The 12081-nt window shown below is 46.9% G+C and overlaps 1 protein-coding gene across 1 annotated transcript in view; it reads left to right on the forward strand.

The window, feature by feature from the left end:
* Positions 1–3747: 3747 nt before the first annotated feature.
* Positions 3748–12081, forward strand: part of batf (basic leucine zipper transcription factor, ATF-like) — a 21943-nt gene continuing 13609 nt past the window's right edge. Inside the window, exons 1-2 of the mRNA XM_059963113.1 lie at positions 3748–4054; positions 11327–11431. Coding sequence (XP_059819096.1) covers positions 11366–11431 — 66 coding nt within the window. The 5' untranslated portion in view covers positions 3748–4054; positions 11327–11365. The remainder of the gene's footprint in view (positions 4055–11326; positions 11432–12081) is intronic.

The raw sequence follows: 12081 nt of genomic DNA on the forward strand, positions 1-12081 counted from the left end.
CAGAAAGGAATACCCCCCCTATGGACTTCCACTGCGCCGACTGACTCAGCCTCACAGACGCAGCACACAATGAAAATGACCTGACCGCAGTGGACTCCAAGTCCGTCGAACCTCTGAGCCTCCGACCATCCCCTCCGGCACAGCTTCTCCGAGCACCATCCTCTGCCGAGCATATTAAGACGGCCCCGCCAACGGCCATCGGCAACACGACCCCGAGGACTGGGGGCCTGTTCTTCCCGGCAGAGACCTGGACCTCACAGCAGCAACGAAGGAGGTCTTCCTGGAGATTTTCAGATGTTCCTCTGTGCTCCCATGTCCGTTTTCCATCCGATTATGATTGCGCATGGCACCCCACTTCACAAATAACAGATAATCAGCTCTGGAGTGGCTGCTGCAAGCTGTGTCACACCGCCATCTTGGATATGGACGGACTGTGAGGACAATGACGGACTGGGGGGGATACAGATGGAAAAGAAAATGTGTTTGGGTTGTGTAGGAGGGCACTGTTTGTTTGATTGTGGAGTAAGTCTTTTTATAGGTCGGTACAACAGTGTGGGCTGAAGGGCCTGTCTAGGTTCTGTGACATCAGCAGGAATTAATCCATTAACTCTATCTGTGTTAACTCTCAGAGAGATGGTGTTAAGGAAACAATTCTGCTCAGAGTTGATAAGGGATTGTCAACACTACATGACTGGGAGATGCAGTCTGGAGTTTCAGTAAGTAACAGGAGACACTGATCAGGGCCCTGTGGATGATGTGGTTCATGTGGGTTTCAGTGGGCCCTGTCCAACAACACAGGGCCCATGGCTTCCAGGGTAGGCTGCCAAACTGGATTCAAGTGTAACGTGACAAGAAGCAGAAGGCGGTGGCAAAAGAGTGCTCATGTAGGATTCCCTAAAGGCTAACTGACAGATGACATGAGGCATTGATTGTGTGGCTAGTCAGAGGCTTTTTCCTAGGGCTTAAATGGCTAGCATGAGAGGGCACAGTTTTAAGATGCTTGGAAGTTGTTACGGAGGAGATATCGGGGGTAAGTTTTTTTTACGCAGAGGATGGTGAGTACATGAAATGGGCTGCCGGTGACAGGGGTGGAGGCAGAAACGAGAGTCTTTTAAGAGACTCCTGGATGGCTACATGGCGCTTAGGAAAATAGAGGGTTTTGGGTAAAGTCTAGGTAGTTCTAAGGTAGGGACATGTTTGGCACAGCTTTGTGGGCCAAAGGGCCTGTATTGTGCTGTAGGCTTTCTATGTTTCCATGAAGATTTGGCCTCCACAGATTCACTATTCTCTAGCTAAAGAAATTCCTCCTCATCTCCATTCTAAAAGAATGCCCCTCTATTCTGAGGCTTAGACTCTCCTGTCATAGGAAACATTTTCTCCACATCAACTATCAAGGCCTTTCACCATTCGACATGTTTCAATGAGGTAACATCTCATTCTCCTGAATTCTAGTGAATACAGGCCCAGAGCCATCAAACACTCTTCATACGACAAGCCATTCAATCCTGGAATCATTTTCGTGAGCCTCCTTTGAACCCTCTCCAGTTTCAGCACATCCTTTCTAAGACAAGGGGCCAAACCTGCTCATGATACTCCAAGTGAGGCCTCACCTTTGCTTTATAAAGTTTCTACATCATATCCTTGCTTTTATATTCTAGTTCTCTTGAAATGAATGCTAACATTGCATTTGCCTTCCTCACCACTGACTCAACCTGCAAATTAACTTTTAGGGAATCCTGCACAAGGACTCCCAAGTCCCTTTGTGTCCTAGTTTTTTGTATTTTTTTCTCCATTTAGAAAATAGTCATAAGAACATAAGGAATAGGAGCAGGAGTCGGCCATCTGGCCTATCGAGCCTGCCCCGCCATTCAATATCATGGCTGATTTGGCCATGGACTCATCTCCACCTACCTACCTTTTCCCCATAACTCTCAATTCCCCTACTATGCAAAATCCACCCAACCTTGTGTTAAATATATTTACTGAGGTAGCCTCCTCTGCTTCATTGGGCAGAGAATTCCACAGGTTCATCAGCCTTTGAGAAAAGCAGTTCCTCCTTAGCTCTGGCCTATATCTACTCGCCAAAATCTTGAGGCTGTTCCCTAGTTCTTGTCTCACCTACCAGTGAAAACAACTTTCCTGCCTCTACCTTATCTATCCCTTTCATAATTTTATATGCTTCTGTAAGATCTCCTCTCATTCTTCTGAAGTCCAGCAAGTACAATGCCAGACAACTCAATCTTTCCTTGTAATCTAACCCCCTTATCTCTGGAATCAGCCTGGTGAACCTCCTCTGCACCACCTCCAAAGCCAGTATATCCTTCCCCAAGTATGGAGACCAGAACTGCACACAGTACTCCAGGTGCAGCCTCACCTGTACCCTGTATAGTTGCAGCATGACCTCCCTGCTCTTGAGTTCAATCCCTCTAGCAATGAAGGCCAACATTCCATTTGCCTTTTTTCAACCCTTTTGTTTCTTCTACCAAAGTGCATGACCATACACTTCCTGACATTGTATTCCATCTGTCATTTCTTTGTCCTTTCTCCTAATCTGTCTAATCCTTCTGCAGCCTCTCTACTTCCTCAAAACTACCTACCCCTCCACTTATTTTTGTATCATCCACAAACTTGGCCCCAAAGCTATCAATTTCATCATCCAAATCATTGACATATAACGTAAAAAGAATCGGTCCCAACACAGACCCCTGTGGAACACCATTAGTCACCAGCAGCCAACCAGAAATGACTCCCATTATTCCCACTCATTCCCTCCTGCCAATCAGCCAATAGTTTATTCATGCTTTCCTGTAATAACATGAGCTCATGCTTGTTAAGAAGCCTCATGTGTGGGACCTTGTCAAGAGGCTTCTGAAAATCCAAGTACACAACATCAACTAATTCTGCTTTCTCTATCTTCCTTGTTGTTTCTTCAAAGAATTCTAACAGATTTGTCAGGCAGGGAACCATGCTGACTATGGCCTATTTTATCATGTGCCTCCAAGTACCCTGAGAACTCACCCTTAATAACTGACTCCAACATCTTCCCAACCACTGAAGTCAGTTTGCTTCACTCTCTGGATTCGATGTGGGTCTGTCCACCTGAGGGAGGGGGGAGTGGTTAAAGGTGGAACATGATTAAAGGGTCAGAGAGTGAAACAGAACAGGACAAAAAGTGTCAGAGTGGGAACTGGACAGATTACAGGAGCTGAAACAGGAATTGAGTTGGAGCCCAGTACCGATGAAGAGTCTTGTCTTGAAGCATTGACTTATTCCTTTCCATAGATGCTGCCAGACTTGCTGAGTTCCTCCAGCATTTTGTGTCTGTTACTCAAGTGAGCAGAGACAAGTGGCAGTGAAAGGATAGCTGAACAGGAAAAGGGCTGGAAGGGGACAGGTGGGTCTGATCACAAACCAGCATGGAGATCTACTCCACCACAGATCTGGTCAAAGACCCCAGACCCTAGATCGGTCCTCACTGAGGAGAGGGTTCCTCTGGAGTACCAGCAATGGAGCATGCAGTTGAGTTCTGGATTGGTGAGAATTTATAATCAGGTTCCCCAGGACAGGTCAGAGAGCCAGTGTGAATCATTGAATTGGAGAGCAGTTATGATGAAGGGTCTCGATGGGAAACATCAATTGTTTATTCGTCTCCAAAGATTCAGCCTGACCTGCTGAGTTCCCTTGGTATCCTGTATGTGTTGTTCTGGATTTCCAGCATCTGCAGAATCTCTTGTGTTTATGGAATTGTTAATGGTGAGTTTTATGACAGAAGAGCAAAGAAAATAGTGCATGTGATTCACAAGGACGAATAAAAGGCACAGGTTACACTCTTTCTCCAGGACTAAGACCTAGTCACAGACAGGCTGGGAGCAGCACAACAGGAAGTTCACAGAAAGCTGAGAGGAGTCATAAAAGAGAAAGTGAAAATCCGTTCTGCTGCAGCGGGTTTCAAATCAAACATTAGTTCCAGTGTGAGGCCGGCTGATAAAGAGATGTGGCGTGGAGCAACAGCACTGGTCTTCTCAGTTCTCAATGGGTGCACAGCTCAGGCATGGTATATGGGGAGGGGAGGGGGGTCAGGGTGTACGGGGATGGGAGGGGAGGAGACTGGTCAGGGTGTACAGGGAGGGGAGGGGGATCTGGGTGCATGGGGAGGGGAGATGATAGATTGTACAGGGATGAGAGGGAAGGTGACCGGTCAGGGTATATGGGGAGAGGAGGGGGACAGCGTGCATGGGGAGCGGAGGGGGCAGGGTGCACAGGGAGGGGAAGGGAATGGGAGGGGAGGTGACTAGTCAGGGTGTATGGAGAGGGGAGGTGACGGTCATGGTGTACAAGGAATGGAGGTGTTACAACAGACGAGGCGAACCCAAATGCAGGACACAGGCACAGATGTTGAGTTAGGATGCAGGTGTGGGCGTGAGTGTTGAACGGCAAACAGGAGGGAGTGCAGGAAAGCAGGAGACAAGCAGAACTTATCTTGACACGGAGCGTAGAATAGGAAAACTTATCTTGACTTGAAGAGACTGAGTTGCACAGGTAAATCTCGGTATCGAAGCAAAACTTAGAACACACAATCCTAAGCGGCTGGGAAACGTTAATTACCACACTGGCAACACCAATGATCTGGCAACTAGTGGGTGCAAAGCCGGAGTTCTTATACCAGGTGTGTCACCATCAAAGGGAATTAGGAGAAAATGGGGAATTAACAGTCAGAACCATGAAAGTACCCTCTCCCCCACACAATGGGAGCCTCCAGGAGAACCACCAGGCTTGTCCGGATTGTCTGTCTCAGGATTGCTGTCTGTGTCATGTGACGGTGAGGATAGGAATAGAATGTGGTGGCATATAAATGCATAGCTGAAGAATTGGAGCAGGCAGCAGGGATTCAGATTTCTGGATAATTGGGACCTCTTCTGTACAAAAGGGACAGGTTACACTTGAATCTGAGAGGGACCAATATCAGGTTTGCTAGAGCTGTTGGCAGTGGTTTAAACTAATCTGGCAGGGGGATGGAAATCAGTGTTAGAGCTGAGGATGGGCCAGCAGGTTTACAAGTAGATGATTGTGTAACATGAATGTAAGGAAGGACAAGCCAATGATTGGGTACAAATGCAGATAGAGCAAAGAGTTAAATTGTACCAGAGAGACAAAATTCAAAAGGGCAAAGAATGCAGGAATGAAGGTGCATTTGGAATAAGGTGGAAGAACTTGTGGCGCAATTAGAGATTGGTCGGTATGACATTGTGGGCATCACTGAGTCGTGGCTGAAAGAAGGCCATAGTTGGGAGCTTAACATCAAAGAATATACTTTGTATCGAAAGGACAGGTCGGAAGGCATAAGCAGTGGTGTGGCTCTGTTGGTAAAAGATGGAATTGTATTTTAAGACAGAGGTGACATAAGATCAGAGAATGTTTAATCTTTGTGGGTGAAGTTCAGAAACTGCAAAGGTGAAAAACCATTATGGGAACCATATATAGGTCTCCAAATAGTAGCCAAGATGTGGGGTTAAGATTGCAAAGGGAGCTGGAGAGGACATCTGATAATAGAGGTGGATGAAGTTTCTGGGAATAGTTCACAAGGTGCAGGAGAAGTTATTCTCAAGTGGCCAGGTAGGCAACTGTGGCTGACAAAGGAAGGTAGCGACTGTTTAAAAGCCAAAGAAAGGCTGTGTAAGGTAGCAAAACTGAGAGGGAAGCTGGATGATTGGGAAATTTTAAAAATTCAACAAAAGGCAACTAAAAGGCCATAAGAAGGGAAAATATGAAATATGAAGGTAAACTAGCCAATAACATAAAGTAGGATACTAAAAGCATTTTTTAAAGTTATATAAAGAGTAAAAAGGTGAGAGTTGATATTGGACCACTGGAAAATGATGCTGGTGAGGTAGTAATGGTGGACAAAGAAACTGCAGATGAACTTAATGGGTACTTTGCATCTGTCTTCACTGTGGAAGACACTAGCAGTGTGCCAGAGGTCCATGGATTTCAGGAAGCAGGAGTGAGTGCCGTTGCTATTACAAAGTAAAAAGTGCTAGGCAAGCTCAAAGATCTTAAGATGAAAAAGTCACCTGGACCAGGTGGACTACATCCCAGAGTTCTAAAAGGGGTTGCTGAAGAAACAGCAGATGCATTGGTTATGATTTTTCAAGAATCTCTTGATTCTGGCATGGTTTCAAAGGACTGGAAGATTACAAATGTCATTCCACTCTTTAAGAAGGAGGAAGGCAAATGAAAGGAAATCATAGTCCAGTTAGCCTAATCTCAGTGGTTGGGAAAGTGTTGGAGTCTGTTATTAAGGATGAGGTTTTGGGGTGCTTGGAGACTAATAATTAAATAAGTCAAAGTCAGCATGGTTTCTGTAAAGGGAAATCTTGCCTGACAAATCTGTTAGAGTTCTTCAAGGAAGTAACAAGCAGGGTGGACAAAGGAGAGGCAGTGGATGTCATTTACTTGGATTTTCAGAAGGCGTTTGATAGGGTGCTACACATGAGGCTGCTTAACAAGATAAAATCCTATGGTATTACAGGAATGAAACTGGCGTGGATAGAGGAATGGTTGACGGGCAGGAGGCACCAAGTGGGAATAAAGGGGGCCTTTTCTTGTTGGCTACTGGTAACTCAGGGGTCAGTATTGGGACTGCTACTTTTCAGTGATTTAGATAATGGAATTGATGGCTTTGTGACAAAGTTTGCAGATGATTTAAAGATAGATGGAGGGGTAGGTAGTGCTGAGGAAGCAATACTATTGCAGAAGGACAGGCAGATTGGAAGAATGGACAAAAATCTGGCAGATGGAATACAGTGTTGGGAAATGTATAATAATGCATTTTGGTAAAAGGAACAGAAGTGCAGACTATTATCCAAATGGGGAGAAAATTCAAACATCAGAGGTGCAAAGTGACTTAGGAGTCCTCATGCAAGACTTCCAGAAGGTTAATTTACAGACAAAAGAAAATCTGCAGATGCTGGAGATCCGAACAACACACACAAAATGCTGGAGGAACTCAGCAGGCTGGGCAGTATTTATGAAAAACAGTACAGTTGACATTCCAGTCCTTTTGAAGGGTCTTGACACAAGATGTCAATTGTACTCTTTTCTGTAGATGCTGCCTGACCTGCTGAGTTCCTCCAGCATTTTGTGTGTGTTGCTAGGTTAATTTACGGGTTGAGTCTGTGGTAAAGAAGAAGACTGCAATGTTGGCATTCGTTTCAAGAGGAATAGAATATAAAAGCAAGGAGATAATGCTGAGGCTTTGTAAAACATCAGTCAGGCTGCACGTGGAATATTGTCAACAGTTTTGGGCCCCACATCTCAGAAAGGATGTGTTGTCATTGGAGAGAGTCCAGAGGAGGTTCACGAGGATGATTCTGGGAAAAGGGGTTAACATATGAGGAGCGTTTGGCCTGTATTCACTGGAATTTTGAAGAATGTGGGGGGTTTTCATTGAAACCTTCTGAACGTTGAAAGGACTAGACAGGGTGAATGTGGAGAGGATGTTTCCCGTAGTTGGGATGTCCAGAACTAGAGGGCACAGACTCAAAATTGAGGGGCAACCCTTTACGATAGAGGCAAGGAAGCATTTTTTTTAGCCAGGGAGTAGTGAACCTGTACAACACTCTGCCACAGAAAGCTGTGGAGATCAAGACCATGGGTATATGTAAAGTGAAAATTGATAGTTTTCTGAATGGTCAGGGCATCAAAGATTTTTGCAAAAAGGCAGTTGTATGGGTTTGAGTGGGAACCTGGATCAGTAATAATGGAATGGTGGAGCAGACTTCGAGGGGTTGAATGGCTTAATTCTGCTCCTAATCCTTATAGTCTTACAGCGGGGAAGGGAGAGGTCACAGTGGGGGTGTATATGGAGGGGAACGGCACTGGTCATCACCTGCACAAGTCCATCCATTGTCACCTGAATTGTCCTTTACCTGACAGTTCTGGATGGTTCTGCAATCACATCCAGGCAAGGATGAGTGTGGGCAAGATCTGAGGGAGGTGGTCCAAGCTGGGGAGTAGGACTACAGGAATTTGGCAAAGTAGTTTTCCTATTGATAATGTCACTCTCTCTAAAAATGCCACAGCATTGTGGTGGATTTGACTGTGTTCTGTTCAGTGTTAGTCCTGGTGTCTGCTCCAGTAAATGTTAAGAGGGAAACCCAATATGGACTTGAAGTGACTTCCTCCCAGTTCTCACAAAAGCACATACAGAGGTGAGGATGCTGGGGAACTCCATGCTCTCTGCCCTCACCTACCCCACTCCCTGCACTTTCTGCTGCTGATGATAAATCATTCAATGATGCTGGTAATCCGGGGGCCTGACCAGTCACCTGGGGCTGTGACCTCAGATCTAGTGGCCTTTATCATAAACCTCTGACATAGTGATCTAGACCATTGACCTGAGGTCTTGATCTCTGACCTATGCTCCTGGAACTTTGATCTGAAGATTTGGACCTTGGAGTCAGGACCTTTAATCTGAGACTTTGACCTCTGGAACATAGAATAGTACAGCATAGGAACAGGCCCTTCAGCCCATCATTGTGTCCCAAATTAATTGAAGTAGTAATTAAAAACAACTGAACTTAGCCTTTCAGCTGCACAGTATCCATGTCCATTTGTTCCCTGAACATTCACATGTTTAAGAGCCTCTTAAACATGTCTATAGTATTTGCCTCCACAACCACCCCTGGCAGCACATTCAAGGCCCCCACAACCCACTGTGTGAAAATACAAACGTATAACCCCACATCTCCTTTGAACTTTTCACACTCACCTTAAATGTATGCCCCCTGGTATTAGACATAAAGCTAAACTTCAACTCATTTCCTCGACCAATAAAGGCAAGGATGCCACACCCTATCATCCTGTGTAGTCAGCTTCATCGAGCTGTACACTTGAAACTCAGGATCCCTCCCTCTGCTTAATAAAGGTGGTCTTGCCATTTGCATTGTACATCTCTTTGCAGTAAACCACTTAGCATTTGGCCAGGTTAAACTTTCACTACCATTTCTCTGCCCATATCGGCAACTAATCTATACTTTGCTGTATCCTTACATGTCCACAACACCACCAATCCTTGTACCATCTACAAACCCACTATAAGATGGCGCTGGTGGAACACAGCCACAACTTGCTGGCAACAAACAAAACTACTAATTACTTTATTAATCACACTTTTTCTGGAAAACATCATGGCAATCAATAACCTGTAACTTCCCTTTTGAACCGCCTCCACAACCTGGTATTTTTGGGGTGTGAACTGAAGTCTCAAAGGAGCAGGATGGTTGCAGTGTGGTGAGTATGGGCTAAACCCAGGCCTGAGAGCAAGGAATGAGCAAATTGCTGGAGCAGGCTTGGAGCTGTTTCAAAGTGCAGACCTGAGGTGAGGTGACTTGAGAGACAGGGCCCAAGAGCAAAGAACAAGCTGATAATTTGACTGATTTCAGCACGGGGCCAAATGGAAAAGACGGAGTATGGGCTGATTTAAGGTGGCAAGTCTCAGGTCTGAGAGTGTAATGATGTGGCAGGGTCAGAGTCCAAGAGCAAGGAAAGGCCTGTTGTTTAGCCGATTTAAGTGCCAGGCTAGGTTGAAAAGGTCAGCGTGTCAGGGCCAGAGAGGGCTGGGCTCCCTGACGTTTACTTGTTTCTCAGTCACAAATTAATGGGCTCCTGGATCGACTGTGACTGACTTCATGGTGTGAACTCACTTTTGTGAATCTGAGTATTTGCTTACTTTGTTGTTTGCACAAGTTTTTTCTCGCTCCATATTGGGTGTTTGATGGTCTTTGTTCATGGGTTCTACTGTGTTTCTTTGTTTTGTGGCTGCTTACAAGGAGAAGAATCTCAAGATAAAGGCTGAAGCAGACTGGATGGGCCAAATGGCCTAATTCTACTTCTGTGTCTTATGGTCTTGTGTGTATAGTATTGTATACGTACTATACATATATTAATGTACATTGAACCCACTCATCCACATTTTCATCCAGCTCATTTATATACATCACAAGTAGCACAGGTCCCAAAACAGATCCCTGTGCAACACTAGCTCCATACAGAATAAGTCCCTTTGACCACAGCTCTCAGCCTTCTATGAACAAGCCAAACCTGATTCCAAATGGCCAATTCACTATGGATCCCATGCACCTTAATCTTCTGGATGAGTTTCCTATGAGGGACCTTGTTCATCTGTGGTGGCTGGGTCTGCACATTGATCCAGAGACATGGGTGATTGACCCAGAGGCTGGAGCTGCTGACCACTGCAACTGCTGCACTGATGCAGAGGTCTGGACCGAAGGAAGAGGCTATCCTGCACCCATCACCTCCATTCCTGAGGTGAGTGGGCCTGGGGTGATGTCTGCATCCCCTTGGAGATGGACTGACCAGATTTTGGGAGGGGTATAGACCAACCAGATCGGAAGACATAGCAGCAAGATTAGGCCATATGTCCCATTGAGTCAGCTCGGCCATTTATTATTCCCTCAACCCAATTCTCCTGTCTTCTCCCTGTATCCTTTGTCCCCCTTATTAATCAATAACCTACCAACCTCTGCTTTAAATGTACTCAATGACATGACCTCCACAGCCCTCTGTGGCAATGAATTCCACATGTTCTCTGCCCTCTGGCTAAAGATTCTCCATAACCTCCTTGGAATTCCCTCTATTCTGAAGTGGTGCAAGACTCCCCACTATGGAGAACATCCACTCCACACCCACTCTATCAAGGCCTTTCAATATTCTAAAGATTTCACTGAGATTCCCCTCTCCCCCACTCCACCCATTCTTCTAAACTCCAGTAAAGGCGCAGAGCCATCAAACGCTGCTGGGATCGTTCTGGTGAATCTCCTCTGAACCCTCTCCAATGCCAGCACAACTCTTCTGAAATAATCTGATCTCAACACTGCAAGCTCAGCCCAGCCTGATGCCTTATAAAAACTCAGTATTGCATTCTCGCTTTAATATTCTAGACTTCTGGAAATGAATGGTAACGCCGACTCAACTTGCAAGTTAACTTTGAGGGAATCCTGCACAAGGACTCCCAAATGGAGGGGATGTGGGGAGACTGGGACTGACGGGGTCCCGGGGTTGGAATGGGTTGACCGGGCCTGGGGTGGGGAATTGACAGACGGGCTCCCGGTGGAGTGCGGAGGGGAGAAAGTCTGTCCTGGCTGAGTTTCTGCGCCGCCTCCGCCCTGTCACCGCGGGATTTTTGCTGGGCTTTTGCTCACTCGCTTCCCAGCCGCATCTGACACAGTTTCCGCCACAATCACGTGGATTCCAGTCCAAGCGGGGCCGCGCTTTTTTTTACCAGAAATGGTTTGTCCGTCTTTAGAAAAGTGAGCGATGAGCAGTGGCGAGCGGAGCGACGGCGATGGCGCAGGACTCGGACAGCAGTGACTCTGGCTACAGCCGTTACCGACCGGCATCCGGCAAACAGGTACCGTACTCGCTCCGGACGACCCGGTCCGGTCCGGACCGGACCCGCACTCCAGTCAAGATACACCCCACCGGCGACAACACGGTCCTGAGCCCGGCCCACCGCGATCGGACCCGGACCCGGACCCGCACCCGACCTGGGGCAACTCGCACCCGCACGCCGATTCGGACCGATCCAGCCCGCACCCCCACCCCCACCTGCTCCCGAATCACTTCTCGCCTCGCTTGCTGCCCCGGAGACAGTGAAACTGCGAGGCAGCAAACGCTAAATGCTGAGGGAAACAGCCTCGATGGAGGGAGTTGTGCGGGAAGAAGGGTACGCGGGTAACCCGTCGGGGAGATCACGCCGAGTGGAGTCACGCATCACTGAGTAACGCGGGGCTACAACACGTGGGCCGGGGAGAAGCGAGTACGCTGCACACAGAAAGCGTGAGGAACTCGGCAAGGTCGCAGCCCAGTGTTACTCCAGATTCCCAGTATCCGAGAATTCTCTGCAGCGGCAGAGGCCGATCCGAGAGGACAGGCATAGATAGAGCACACAGACGCAGGTTGAAATGTCCAATACCTGAGGGCATGTATTTAAATAGAGAGGCGGCAATTTCAAAGGAGATGTGAGAGGGAAGTTTTGTCCACAGAGAGTGGTGGGTGCCT

This window comes from Hypanus sabinus, chromosome 2, assembly GCF_030144855.1.
Source record: "Hypanus sabinus isolate sHypSab1 chromosome 2, sHypSab1.hap1, whole genome shotgun sequence".
NCBI classification, from domain to species: Eukaryota; Metazoa; Chordata; class Chondrichthyes; order Myliobatiformes; family Dasyatidae; genus Hypanus; species Hypanus sabinus.